Genomic DNA, 14,951 nt, shown 5'->3' on the forward strand with positions numbered 1-14,951 from the left:
CAAAATTGACATCTTTTCTGTGTCTATGACTGAGCTGAGGAGTTTATCTGTTCGCTTAGTCTGTGAAGTTTTCTTGTAACTCCGGCAGGTTCACGTCAGACTCGCGATCTTGCCCACTGCACGGCCAGACAGGGTAGGACGTCCCACGTCGACAGGTATGTATTGCTCCAGCGCACGCATATGCGGAGACAGCCTGTAATAGAAAAGACGACTACACCATACCCATGCCTATGATACCCCTTAAAACAAAAGGCTTGTTTCCTCACATAAAGTGGGGTAGCTCATACGATACCAGTGTAACGAGCCTCTGTTTTGACCCCGCTGTTACATGCATCTCTCCTGTTTCGGGGAGGCGGGTTCAACACTTCCGGATTTCACTGGTCGCTTTAGGGCATGCGCAGACTGTCTTGGGTAGGTCCCCCTGCTTCCATCAGAAACAATATGGTGAAACGAAAGTGAATGTGCGTCACTAGCGTGTGCCAAATAACGAGGACCTGGAGTGCCTTCCACCTTTGCATTGGGACTTTCTTTAACGGATCCGCAGCAGCTGGGTCGTCGGATGGGCCCTCCCTGTCGAGCCATAATGGGCTGAACCAGCAGGCGCTTGCCCGATGCGCAATTTGAAGCACTGGCCCGATGTCCATGTTTGCACGAGGAGCCGTCGGGGTTCCGCGATGTCTCTCCTCTTCAAAAGGAGAAGTTAAAATCAGAACCACTCAACTACGGTGTGTTGCAACATCAGCACTAGTGTGACATCCTAGTATCTGGGCACGCGCTCAGAAAGTTTGTCAACTAGAGGACGCTGGGCCAGCTGAGGGCCATTAACACAGTTTTGTCGAATTCCTCTGCAACGGAACTGCCGCGGTGAGAAGTGTGTTTTGCCTGGTTGATGAACGTTCATGGGAGATCCGAGAACGGCTACACCGGTGTCATCTGTCGCGTCTCACTGCTTCCACTTGAGAACGAATTAAACTGAGAGATAAAGCGGTCCGACGAGACACAGGTCGTGTTCTTTACGTCTGTCTCGTGACTTCAGCAGCTGTTGGGCAGTTTCGATTTCTTAACTGAGTCCTCCACCCTATTCACAGCTCCATGCAAATGGCAGCCAGATCAATGCATGTCAAGCACTCAATGTGCAGCCGGTCACACTGTTTTCGCTGGCAGCGGCAGGCGCTGCTGTCGGTGATAAGTGGCGCTGTCGTGGTGTCTAGTCTCGTCGCCGTCGGATGCGCTGCTGCTCAAATACCGTTGACGTGCAACGATAACAGTCGTTTCCTGACGAAGAGTCTGAAGACCAAGGGAGAAAGCATTGCCTTTCAGTGTCCTGAGGGGCTTACTTTTGTTCCCAACGTGGCGGAACAGGAGTCATGTGCGGATTCAACGTGTAATAAGAAAAGGAAATTGCTCACCGACTTCATCACTCTCGAGCCAACACAGCACACTTTGTCCGCAGCTGTTCAACAACAATCCAGCACTGCACCCAAAGTCACGATTACGCTGAAAGATCCCGAAGAAGAATCCAGTACTCTGTATTTGCTCTGTCAGACGCCCGTAGACAAACAGGAACTACTCAAGAATGGGGTCGACCGATTATCGCAGCAACCTACAACATGCACACTTCAGGTCCCGATGTGGGGCTCAATCGCTTTCGTCGTTCCCCCAAAACGAAAGTTACACAGCATTGCGTTCCTGTTCTCAATAGATGGAAGCATGACAGTTGCACCCAATGCAGATCAGAGCCTCTTATGCACATCATTGAAGTATGTAGTGTGAATCCGATGTAGCTATGACACGAGCGCGGCGAACAGTGTAGACGAAATGGACGGGCGCACGGGCTGTTTGTTCTCCAAATGTTACAGGTACTCTTCCTCTTCGGGTACATTCACTCTTCTAGATGTTTGCTCTGTACAACGGTCGTGTCGTTCCTTCAGAGAAATGCGCGACGTCCGTGAGCATAGACACCACTGTCAACTCGATGAAACTGGATGCTACATTCACCTGCGGCGATGACATGACCTTGACACCAGCGAACTTTGAGAAGGCCTTCGGAGGAGCGAAATGCGACACAGAATACGGGTTGACTTCGCTGGGCCTGCCGAAAGCCTCTCTTGTGGAAGGCAACACCGGAACCGGAAACAAACCACTGTACAATTTCGATGTCGCCAGCTTGCCGCTAACAACATCAGTGTCCATGTGCTACAAATTCACGACGGATGGCGGTAAAGCCCTGTAAAAGTCGGACGGCTGTACAGTACGAATCACCGTGGGGGCTGCACAACAACCCCCTGGTGAAGCAGACAAAAATGATGATGATCAAACAGGCGGAACCCAATCATCTACAGAACAGACAACGACGAGCGCCGCCGCAACTCTGAACTTCCGCGCCAGTGTATCCATCCTAAAATTTTTCTGTTTAGCAGGTGCATTTCATGCTTTCGTTTGAATCCGACCACTGCACAGCGTCTGAGGCAATTTACCTTGCCCGTTGGCGTCTGGTGGAGAGTCCAAGTTCTTGAGGCTAAATCACTGATGAGGTTTACAAGAAACGCACCGCTTTGTGCTGAACCGTCGTTGAAGAACGAGATTGCCTGCGGAACGCCATACTTTCCGTTATATGTTCGCAGTGCATTCTGAAAAGCTAGCTTCAAAAGGGAACACGAGAGTCCAGGGACTACTATTGACAGTCACAAACAGTGACTGACTCTGCGACTCGAAAAAAGGGTAGCACATGGCCGAGACAACAGAACATATTTAACGAAGAGCATGGATAGATCTGTTTTGTGGCCCGTGTTGGGCATCACCTGCCAAAAGACAGAAACGTGTCCAGGTACAGAAGCGACCGAGAAGTTCCTTTACTTCTCAAAGCGACGAATGTGCTGACGATGAATCGGGATATTCGAAGCCCCGACACGTCCGAAAAAGTATCAAGACGAAATGTCGACAGCGTCTGGCTCGGGTACAACAGGTCTGCGGAAAAAATGATAAAGAAGGACAGCACCGTTCAAGCACAGAATGAGACGCGACTAGAGATGTGGAAATACGCGATGTTCAGCTACACTATCCCGTGAATACACGGACTCCATGCATATATGTTAATCGACCTCTGTATGCGTACTGTGTGAAAAGTAGTTGACACAGGAGTAGAGATCGACTTGAGTGTCTCGATCGACATCTTCAATCATGTCCTTCCCTATCTATACAGATATTAGTAACGCCTGTATGAGGAATCAGTTCTCCCCCTTGTAGCATTCTTTTGAGAGAAGAAGAGGGATTTTCCGCCCCATCATTTGTAGATTGTTTTTTGAAAAGGGGGCTGACAGAAATGAAGGAGGAAAATGCTCTCGAACTAGACACACAAGTCGGGTGAAGGGTCCAGTGAAGAGGAATCACAGGCTACTTGTCCGTTGACGGTCTGAAGAGGTTCTGTGTGAGAAGTGGCATTCGAACTGCTGTGTTTTACACTCAGTGAAGTTGATGCAGACATGTGGTCTCAGGTGCTGTACTGTCGCATGATATATTGCGTGGAGTACAGTATGTACGTAATGTAGGTGTAATGGATACTATGGTGACGCAAATGAGTCTCTGTGAGAAACTCCAGGCATTCAATCAGGATGATGCTATCCCGTACTTTTTGTGCGCCTCAAAATGCGGGCTTGTTTCCGAACATGAATGTGAGCTATCGAACACAGCGGGATGTTTCATGACCCTTTCTGCTAGGCCGCCTAGTGCTGTGGTTCGATTGCCTGCAAGGTTCCCGACACTTTCGCCTGGTCTTGCACATGATCAAGTGTAAGTTCCCCTGCCGCGTTCATTACATGGATACTGGAGCGAAGGTGTGTATGTGTGTCAGTAGTGTGTCCACAATCGGTTAAAAGTGATATACCTTTCTGGTTCCTAGTAGAACTTCTCTCGAGGCGAACGTAACGACAGCTGAGCCGGACGGGTTTGCCTTTCAAGTCACAAAGGTCACACCCACAGATGCACTTCTGCGTGAGGCTGGGTGAAAAGCGCTCGCCCCACGGCCGTGGTTAAGCGAGGAGCCGTCGAGGTTTCGTCATTTCTCTCCATTTCGAAGGAGCTTTTGAAACAGAGGTACTCTACTACAGACTGTGGGAAAGTCGGCACTAGATTGATCTCGTGACTATCTCAGCGCTTGAGAATTCCAGAACGCGAGGACGGTGGGTCAGTCGTGGGCCACGAAGAGAACTTCACCTGCTTCTGGCGGTGACACTGTCGCAGTGAACGTAGTGCGATGCACCAAATTTCTGCATCAAACTCTCTGGAAAAGTCCAAAATTGCAAGATTGGTCTGAATTCTAGAGCCTACCAGCATTCCCACAAACAACGCAGCAACTACGTGGTATAATCGGTCAAAATGCACAGTTCAACGGTCTGATGTCAATCTTGTGACTTCAGCAGCTGTTGGGCAGTTTCGATTTCTTAACTGAGTCCTCCACCCTATTCACAGCTCCATGCAAATGGCAGCCAGATCAATGCATGTCAAGCACTCAATATGCAGCTGGCCACACTGTTTTCGCTGGCAGCGGCAGGCGCTGCTGTCGGTGATAAGTGGCGCTGTCGTGGTGTCTAGTCTCGTCGCCGTCGGATGCGCTGCTGCTCAAATACCGTTGACGTGCAACGATAACAGTCGTTTCCTGACGAAGAGTCTGAAGACCAAGGGAGAAAGCATTGCCTTTCAGTGTCCTGAGGGGCTTACTTTTGTTCCCAACGTGGCGGAACAGGAGTCATGTGCGGATTCAACGTGTAATAAGAAAAGGAAATTGCTCACCGACTTCATCACTCTCGAGCCAACACAGCACACTTTGTCCGCAGCTGTTCAACAACAATCCAGCACTGCACCCAAAGTCACGATTACGCTGAAAGATCCCGAAGAAGAATCCAGTACCCTATATTTCCTGTGTAAGAAGCTAGCGGAGGACAAGCGATTATTCAAGTTTCGGGCAGCGCAAGGACCAGAGGAACAGACAACATGCACGCTTCAGGTCTCTGCCTGGGGTAAAAAACAAACGGCGGCGTCGTCAGAACGTAAGTTCCGAAGCCTGACATTGGCGTCCTCCGCAGGTGATGGCAGGATGGCGGCATCCAATGGTGAAAATGCTCAAGAGACTCTTGTGCACCTCACTGCGGTCCACTGTATTAGTCTGATGTAGCATGGGCTTACACTACATATGCTAATCATTGTTGGCAACTATTTACCATGCTGTCTGTCTGGACTGTGCATCTGTCTTGTTCCATTCAGATCAATGCACTACCTCCAAGAACGTAAACGTCACCCTGGATTCTCAGAAACAGGATGTCACTTTCAGCTGCGGCGACATGACCTTGTCACCAGCCAACTTCGAGAATGCTCTCGAAGGCGAGGCGTGTGACACAGAAAATGATTTAACTTCGCTTGGCCTCCCGGATGCCTCCCTCGTGGAAGGCAGTTCCGGAACTGAAAACAAACCAGCCTACACATTCAATGTGTCAAGCTTGCCTGCAGGGAACCCCACGAGTATCTGCTACAAGTGCAAGAAACGTACTCAAGGACCACAGCAGAGGACAGAAGACTGTACAGTACGAATTAAAGTAAAGGCTGAAAAGCCCCCCCATGCGCAGCCAGAAGGAGATGACAGTGAGGATGGTGCAACCGACGGAACTCAAACCTCTACAGAACAGACATCGACAAGCGGTGTGGAGATCCGAAACGTCAGTGCGATCGTATCCGTTCCATCGTTGGTGTGTTTGGCAGCAGGAGCTGCCTCTTTCTCCTGAATGCAGCCACGATACTGGTCTCTTGCTCCTTAAAAACAGACATCGTCCGCCTGTTCGGGGTTTGTTGCTAATTATGAACCATATCGCGTGAGGCAGCATGAAAGATCGGGTGTCCCGGCAATTTTATTTACTACGGCCGTTGCACTCCTGATTCATCCACTCCCTCGCTTTGTGCGAATCGTGCCACCGACCGCTGGGGTAATTCTTGGTCCCAGCTGTCGAGCTAAACAATTGAGCCACACACAGTGTCCAGGTCTGTTACCACTGTGCAAACACAACCAATGTCGAGCTAAACAATTGAGCCACACACAGTGTCCAGGTCTGCTACTACTGTGCAAACACAACCAATAAAAAGAAGGGTGTTGAAAAGGGGTGATAAACTTTGCAAAGCGCTCATTCACATCGCAGGAGAGCCTAACCAAGACACCCGACAACAGGATGACAACGGAACCTCGAGCGGTGCTGCAAAACTCGCAACGGACAACCTGGTTACTGCCGGAGCCATCCCTCAGATCAACTGCACCTACGCGTGCAGTACCGCACCTCAGAAATGTCCGTGGATTCATGTATTTGCATCATTGTGCGCAGCGGCGAGGGACTTTACATTTGCCGGTGTGTGAAGCGCGTGTGTCACTGTTCGAATGCGTGGCTGGTTCTCGACCTAGGACACAGTGAAAACGGTTCATCTGCCCGGCATCTCTGAGCATGACGTCTCGAATCAATGTTGCTTCCACAGTTTATGTGCGGTGCCACAGTGTCCGCGACTGTGTTCCCGTTTGAGAGGAGCGGGATTGCAGACTTGCCCCACCCACACTTTTGCATGTGAGAGGCAAGCGTGTTGTTGTGTTTGCCATGTTCGCAAGGTAACGTCCTTGCGCATACGAGAAAACAATGAGTGTGCGTCAGTGATGCTGTTCAACTACTGTGAGCAAGTGGTGCCCCTGTTTGTGAACATTCTCGACTGTGCTGTCCGCTGAGAACTGTCAGTCGTCCATGATGCGTGTGAGGTGCCCGTCCGGATGAGCCGTTTTTGAAGAGATCACTCATCGACACAAAATGGACCCCAAGTCGTGGCTTGCTACTGTTTTGACTGCTGCATGGGTTCCATGTCGGATCCCAATGGTATCTGGCTGATTTTGAAGGACACCAGTGGATGCCGCTCTCGAAATTCGCAGTGCTGGTGTTGGAATCTGATAGAACCGCTCCCGTAGTAGGGTAGACTATAGTGGCCGAATTCCGCCAGGCACCCCCCGTGTGATGCCGTCACACCTGGGACTGAATGTGTTAGAGGAGTCACAATGCCTGAAGCAACTCGCTCCTCGTGGGAGTTTTCGAGTTCATCTGACTGGTGGTGGAATCACTCTGAAAGCTGAAACTGGAGAGGTCGGCAAAGCGTGGTGCTGCACTGTTGGGATGGGAAGCGCCACATCGTAGGTGCTGTGCTGTGTTTGTTTATTCGATTTGAGCTACACAGTTCCGGATCGGGTGCTGGAAGTCTCGAATAAAGGAGAACTCTATGACATGCACTGAGTGGCAGATAGGAAACCTCACTGTGCAGGCAATGCCTCGGTTTAGACGGCAAAAAAGCAGGGTGTACTGATTTGTTTCGTCTCGAAGAGTGTCCCCACAAATGCATGTGCGGGCGAACACGACGACCTGCGATCAGTGACGGAAGTGGTGAACAGTAGCGAAAAACACCCCTGTGAGGAGAGACACGGATGATTTGTTTGCGCAAAAACGTCACGCGCAAAACTGTGCGTAGAAATTCAGGAAGAAGCATGACCTCAGAGGGTAAACCTGCCTGTCACCTCAAGCACGAAAGGTTGTTGCACCACCTTTGCCACCTTCCTGTTCCGCGATCCGCGACTATCTGTTTGAAACGCATTCGGACGCTCTGAGTCAGTCGGCAGTGGGAACTCCGGTTGTCGTCTGGCGGCGGTTCGATAGAGAAGCTTCTGGAGGAGGTAGCGGTTACGCTCCACAAGCGGACCATGTCTCAAATGGTGGAGTAGGTATTCGGTAAATGGTTTCCTGTGATGAGGTTGACGCCCTGGAATGCATTTGCGGCCGGTACCGACAGCCGAGAGCCAGAAACGAAGGCGCAACATTGCCAGGGTGTCAAGTGAAAGTCGAATCCGAGTTAGGGCTGCTTGCCGGCGAATAGCATCGCTTGCTGGAATACACTTTCGGCCTTCAATTGGAAGAGTGAATCGAAACAGGGAAGCAAGGGTAGTGTTTTTTTTTTGCTGTTGTGGGGCACAAAACGCGGCTAACAGAGCGAGTCGAAAAGGACAGGGGGCTTGCTCGACTGAGACAGAAGGATATTCGGATCTCCTTCACTGAACGTGTGCACAGACGTTGTCAGTCACCCGTGTGTTAAGAGTCGACTGCCGCCTGAGCATTATGAGGCAAGCAAAAAACAGATATAGTTTTGCTCGGACCCGAGACCTAACGAGGGAACAAAAAACACTCATTGCGAGAGATGACGGAAATGAGGAACTGGGTCAATTTTGCTACGAACCCTTTGTGCAACGATGTAGTCCAGCAAAGTCTCTGCAGACTGGCGCCTATGTTAAAGCGAATGCATTTTCCAAAAATGACTGTGCTTCCATGTCTTCTCATTTTGGACCATTACCCCGACATCGAAGGGTCACCGTCGGGTGCTCCTGTCCCAGAACCGGGTTCCCTCAAGCTGCCGTGACATACCCCCTGCTCTTCAGCGGTGTGCCCTTCGGGAGTATGTTCTTCTCTCCTCTCTCCTTGCCTCGGATTTGGGAGGTCCTCTGCATGTCACAATTTTCGCCGCACTCGAACTCTGTTCTCTCACTTCAACGTGACAACTGCCTCATGGGTCACGGACCCCCACAATGGCGTCTGTCGCGTACGTGGCCGCTGGACACCCTGCGCGGGGTGCCGGCTGGGGGTGCGATGTCGAATTCAGCCGGTGGTTCCTCCGAATTTCCGCCTCTGCGTCTGAGGCGTGTCTGGAATTGCCGCGAGTTATTGGTGAATTGGATCCCATTGTCTTCTGCCAGGTGTCTTGTGGTGGTCTTTTTCAACCGGAGACCAGCATTTGATTTTATTCGTTCGAGAGATAATTCTTTCCTGATTATATTTCTCGTCGTCTGTTTCGGTGACCAGCGACGATTTAGAGGCTCGTTGTCAGACTTGGAAGCCTCTCCGGTAAATTCATTCTCGAGAGTGGAAGCAAACAAAGGCAAAGCCATTTTGTTATTTTCGAAAATGGCGGGCAGAGTCTCTGGAGCTGTTTGTGGCGTGAAGGCTCTTCGATCAGCGGTTCGCGCTGCAGTGGTCATCGGCCTGTTCTGTTTGTCAGGAAGTGGAACGGCAGTGGATGACAAGAAAGACAAAGTCTTTACGTGCTCAACTGTCAAAAAGCAGTCGGTGGTTTCTTTGAAGCTGAAGGACACGAAAATGCCAATCAAGTTCGCATGTCCAAAGGGCTACGATGTGTTTCCATCTATCACAGTGGAGCCCCACCAGTTCTGTAGGGACTCTCTGTGCGAGCAGAAGGCACCATTGGCATCGTCATTCAGCATACAGGAAAGTGAGGCGGAAACGCAGACGGAAGAAGAACGGAACTATAATCTCTTAGAAGAGAACCAAGGATTGTCGACGGCCTACAAACTCACCATGAAAGAGCAAGTGGCAGCATCATCAACTCTCTACTTCCAATGCAGGAAAAAAACTGAAGGGAACCAAGCTGAAGGCGTTGAACGAGACGCGTCCAAGCCGGGAAAGTTACATAACGATTCAATACAGTGTGCGTTTCAAGTCGCGGCGTACGGTTCAAAAGCTGCTGCTGAGACATCTGAGAAAGAACGTGAGTCTCGCCACAGTTCGTCTGTAGTGTGTACAGTTTTTCGAGCCTTGGACGCACGACTGCCCTCCAAGGAACTGTTTGTCAGCCTGTAGAGCTCTCCGAGACGATTTGACAGGAATGCAACTGTGTGCACATTCGGTGGTCTGAGCCACGCATTCAGGGATGCCAGCTTTAGGCAATTTGTCCTCAAGAGAGCGTTTTGTCTCCATTCCAAGAGCACCCAGCTTGGTCCTTGATGCATTTCTAGGTAGTGAACAGTGAACCAGGTTGACGAAGAAGTTGCCAATCTACACCTGAGTTGGTCTTGAGTCAGCACCTCTCTCTGATTTGCAACGAACTCAGTTTTCCAACGAGTTCCAGTTTGTCCCATGCTTCGTCAACACAACTTTGGATGCGCACAACCACCTGTGTGCGTGTATTTCTCGTGCGTCAGTTCGTCGGGCAAACTTATCTGGCAGATTCGACAAAAAGTTATTTGATTTGTCCTGTGAGTACCTTTTCCTTTCAGACGAGTGTAAACTGAACACCGAACTATCTGCGACCCTGAACACGAGTTCGACGTCGTTCACATTCCGCTGCCCGAAGGATTCGAGACTGCTGCCCGTTAACTTTGACAAGGCTTACGAAGGAAGAGAATGCACGAAAAAAAGGTTTCTGACTCGACTGGGACTGAATGCGTCTCTTTTGGAGGGAAAATCCGTCACTTCGCAGGTGGAAACTGTGGCTGCACAGGTTTCTGAGGAAACATCGCCCGCCTACACGTTTTCTGTCTCTGAGTTTCCGGAAAAAGATGTACACGTGTGCTACTACTGTGTGAAAGGCGATGTTAAGAAGCAGGAAATTGATGCTCGTGACGAAGTTTGTAAAGCTCTCATTGAGGTCAAAGGAGTGCCCAAACCGGACCAGGGAGCCTCGAGCGGTACTGCAACGTTTTCAACGAATAAGCTGGTTATGGCCGGCGCCATCCTCATTTCCTCCGCTCTCGTCATGAGTATCTCTGCATGAGAGGAGGTGAATTGCATCGGTCAGTGCTCCACCTCGGATATGTCCGTAGAATCATGTATTTGCATCATTGTGCGCAGCGACGAGGGACTTTACATTTGCCGGTGTGTGAAGCGCGTGTGTTGCTGTTCGAATTCGTGGCTGGTTCTCGACCTAGGACACAGTGAAAACGGTTCATTTGCCCGGCATCTCTGAGCATGACGTCTCGAATCAATGTTGCTTCCACAGTTTATGTGCGGTGCCACAGTGTCCGCGACTGTGTTCCCGTTTGAGAGGAGCGGGATTGCAGACTTGCTCCACCCACACTTTTGCATGTGAGAGGCAAGCGTGTTGTTGTGTTTGCCATGTTCGCAAGGTAACGTCCTTGCGCATACGAGAAAACAATGAGTGTGCGTCAGTGATGCTGTTCAATTACTGTGAGCAAGTGGTGTCCCTGTTTGTGAACATTCTCGACTGTGCTGTCCGCTGAGAACTGTCAGTCGTCCATGATGCGTGTGAGGTGCCCGTCCGGATGAGCCGTTTTTGAAGAGATCACTCATCTACACAAAATGGACCCCAAGTCGTGGCTTGCTACTGTTTTGACTGCTGCATGGATTCCATGTCGGATCCCAATGGTATCTGGCTGATTTTGAAGGACACCAGTGGATGCCGCTCTCGAAATTCGCAGTGCTGGTGTTGGAATCTGATAGAACCGCTCCAGTAGTAGGGTAGACTATAGTGGCCGAATTCCGCCAGGCACCCCCCGTGTGATGCCGTCACACCTGGGACTGAATGTGTTAGAGGAGTCACAATGCTTGCAGCAACACGCTCCTCGTGGGAGTTTTCGAGTTCATCTGACTGGTGGCGGAATCACTCTGAAAGCTGAAACTGGAGAGGTCGGCAAAGCGTGGTGCTGCACTGTTGGGATGGGAAGCGCCACATCGTAGGTGCTGTGCTGTGTTTGTTTATTCGATTTGAGCTACACAGTTCCGGATCGGGTGCTGGAAGTCTCGAATAAAGGAGAACTCTATGACGTGCACTGAGTCGCAGATAGGAAAGGTCAATGTGCAGGCAACGCCTCCGTGTAGGCAGCAAAAAAGCAAGTCGGGTTGCTTTATTATGTCGCGATCGAAGTGCCCAGGGAGGTGTGTACGTGCTACTAGAAGCACCTGCGGTGAGTGGCATCGTGGCAGATGGGCTGAAGTGGTGAACAGAATCACAGCAACAGCCCTGAGAGGAAACACTCTGATGATGCCGTTGTAGGAAGACGCCACGCGGAAAGTTGTGCCTTGATTCTGATGAAAACGCACGCCCTCGAGGGGTCGACTTCTCCGTTGACCTTCGAATGGGAAGGTGGTTGTGCGTCTTTAGTATATCACAATCCGTGACTATCTGTCTGAAACAAACCCGGACGCACTGAAACACTCAGTAGTGGGACCGTCCGCTTTCATGTGGCGGCGGATCGATAGAGACGCTTCTGCAGGAGGTGGCGGTCACGCTCTACAAGTGGAATGTTTTTTAAATGTTGGAGTAGGCATCTGGTAAATGGCTGCGTAGGGGTAGTTTCGCGCTCTGGAATGCATTTGCGGCCTAATCTGACCGCAGAGTGCCCGAAACGAATAATGTAACATTGCCAGGCTTTCCAGTTATCTTTGTTTTAGATTTAGAAATGCATCCCCGTGAACAGCCTCGCTTGCTGGAATGCAGTTACAGCCTACAGGTGGATGAGTGACTCAGAAGCGGGAAAGAAGTATACTGTTTTTTCTTCTGCTTTTGTGAGTCACAAAGCCCCGCTGACAGACCGACTGGAAAAGGGAGGGGGTTCCCTTGACTGAGGCAGAAGGGTATTCGTATCTCCTTTACGAAACGTGTGAGTACACATTTCATGACACCAGTGTGTTATGCGACGACTGAGCATTATGCGAAAACACTAAAATAGATGTAATTTCGCTCGGACCCGAGACCTAACGAGGGAACAAAAAACACTCATTGCGAGAGATGACGGAAATGAGGAACTGGGTCAATTTTGCTACGAACCCTTTGTGCAACGATGTAGTCCAGCAAAGTCTCTGCAGACTGGCGCCGATGTTAAAGCGAATGCATTTTCCAAAGATGATTGTGCTTCCATGTCTTCTCATTTTGGACCATTACCCCGACATCGAAGGGTCACCGTCGGGTGCTCCTGTCCCAGAACCGGGTTCCCTCAAGCTGCCGTGACATACCCCCTGCTCTTCAGCGGTGTGCCCTTCTGTAGAATGTTCATCTCTCCTCTCTCCTTGCCTCGGATTTGGGAGGTCCTCTGCATGTCACAATTTTCGCCGCACTCGAACTCTGTTCTCTCACTTCAACGTGACAACTGCCTCATGGGTCACGGACCCCCACAATGGCGTCTGTCGCGTACGTGGCCGCTGGACACCCTGCGCGGGGTGCCGGCTGGGGGTGCGATGTCGAATTCAGCCGGTGGTTCCTCCGAATTTCCGCCTCTGCGTCTGAGGCGTGTCTGGAATTGCCGCGAGTTATTGGTGAATTGGATCCCATTGTCTTCTGCCAGGTGTCTTGTGGTGGTCTTTTTCAACCGGAGACCAGCATTTGATTTTATTCGTTCGAGAGATAATTCTTTCCTGATTATATTTCTCGTCGTCTGTTTCGGTGACCAGCGACGATTTAGAGGCTCGTTATCAGACTTGGAAGCCTCTCCGGTAAATTCATTCTCGAGAGTGGAAGCAAACAAAGGCAAAGCCATTTTGTTATTTTCGAAAATGGCGGGCAGAGTCTCTGGAGCTGTCTGTGGCGTGAAGGCCCTTCGATCAGCAGTTCGCGCTGCAGTGGTCATCGGCCTGTTGTGTTTGTCAGGAGGTGTGATGGCAACGGAAGACACAAGTGATGTTGCAATGTGCGCAACGGACAAGAAGCAGACCGTGGTCTCTGTGGCGCTAAAGAACAAGGATGCTACTGTCAAATTTGCATGCCCAGAGAAGTCTGTTGTGTTTCCGGCTTTTCAAGAACCATCGGGGGCAGCTCAGTTCTGTAAGGACTCGTGGTGCACCGCTCAGGCACCTATGGGTGAGGCATTTACAATCGCGCACAACAAGCCGGCGGCGCAACAGAAAGACCCCAAGAAAGAACAAAAATTGGAAAACCTGAATGTCTACACAGTCGCCATGAAGAAACAAGACTTAACATCATCGACACTGTATTTCCAGTGCAGGCCGGAGAAAGAACCAGTCGAGGCGCGGATCGACACCCCAGGAGGAATGTTCGATCCGAAAACGACGAAGTGTGTGATTCAAGTCGCCGCCTACGGTTCGAAGCCTGCCGCGGAGGCAGCAACAGAAGGTGAGTCTTGTCACACAATTCGTGGGTAGTCTGTTGTTGGTCTACCGTGAGGCACAACTATGTCACCGCGCAGACCTCGTTGTGAGTTTGCGACCGTTGTGACGTGGTTTCACGCGCGCGCCATCGAGACAAATTCAGTTCTCTTCACATCCTCCAGGGAGTCGCAATCAAGTGGCTCAATCACACATTCAATTTCCGTATAAAAGGGGTACAGCGTGGTTGGTTCGTCCAGAAATGACCGACGTAGTTGGAAACGAGCAGAGGTTAACGGTTAAGTTGCCGGCGTGCACATGGTTTAGACTGGGTGCGAACACGTGGGTCAGCAGTTTTCTCCACTCTACGTTGAGTCGCGTATGCAGAGAGTTTCAGTCGTCGCGTGCGTCGTCGACACAACCCCTGGTGCATCCAACAACTTGTATGCATTTATGTTCAGTTCTTGTGTTTCTTTGACGCGCCCACTGCGGCCTCCAAACGTATTACATATCTGCGGTAAACAATGACTATCTCTGTATCTCTGTGTCCGGATTACGCTTTTCGCAGAGGAGTGTAAACTGAACGATGGGCTATCTGCGACCCTGAACACCAGTTCGACGTCGTTCACATTCCGCTGCCCGGAGGGTTCGAGACTGCTGCCCGTTAACTTTGACAAGGCTTACGAAGGTCGTGCATGCACGAAGAAAAGGTCAATCGCTCGGATGGGTTTGGGTGCTTCCCTCTTGGAAGGGATATCTGCCACGTCAGTTACCACGGCGCTACCATCCTCAACAGAAGCCTCAACAGTCTCTTCGTCCGGTGGGGAAAATGTGGCTGCACAGACCCCTGTAAAAGTGTTGCCTGCCTACACGTTTTCTGTCTCTGAGTTTCCGGAAAAAGATGTGCATGTGTGCTACTACTGTGTGAAAGACGATGTTAAGAAGCAGGAAATTGATGCTCGTGACGAAGTTTGCAAAGCTCTCATTGAGGTCAAAGGAGTGCCCAAACCGGACCACGCAGCCTCGAGCGGTACTGCAACGTTT

At 50.7% G+C, this 14,951-nt stretch overlaps 2 protein-coding genes across 2 annotated transcripts in view; both read left to right on the plus strand.

The window, feature by feature from the left end:
• Positions 1–9,017: 9,017 nt before the first annotated feature.
• Positions 9,018–10,924, plus strand: SRS48Q (SAG-related sequence SRS48Q; the record flags this gene model as incomplete). Its single annotated transcript, XM_018779376.1, has 2 exons — positions 9,018–9,618; positions 10,127–10,924. The coding sequence occupies 2 exons, from the start codon at positions 9,018–9,020 to the stop codon at positions 10,621–10,623; spliced, it is 1,098 nt and encodes a 365-aa protein (XP_018635676.1). The 3' UTR covers positions 10,624–10,924.
• Positions 10,925–13,358: 2,434 nt separating this feature from the next.
• SRS48K (SAG-related sequence SRS48K) overlaps positions 13,359–14,951 on the plus strand; it is a gene marked incomplete at both ends in the record, with an annotated part of 1,854 nt that continues 261 nt past the window's right edge. The window contains 2 exons of the mRNA XM_018779377.1: positions 13,359–13,935; positions 14,476–14,937. Of these exons, the coding sequence (XP_018635675.1) occupies positions 13,359–13,935; positions 14,476–14,937 (1,039 nt within the window). The remainder of the gene's footprint in view (positions 13,936–14,475; positions 14,938–14,951) is intronic.

This window comes from Toxoplasma gondii, chromosome X (assembly GCF_000006565.2).
Source record: "Toxoplasma gondii ME49 chromosome X, whole genome shotgun sequence".
In the NCBI taxonomy this organism is placed as follows: Eukaryota; Apicomplexa; class Conoidasida; order Eucoccidiorida; family Sarcocystidae; genus Toxoplasma; species Toxoplasma gondii.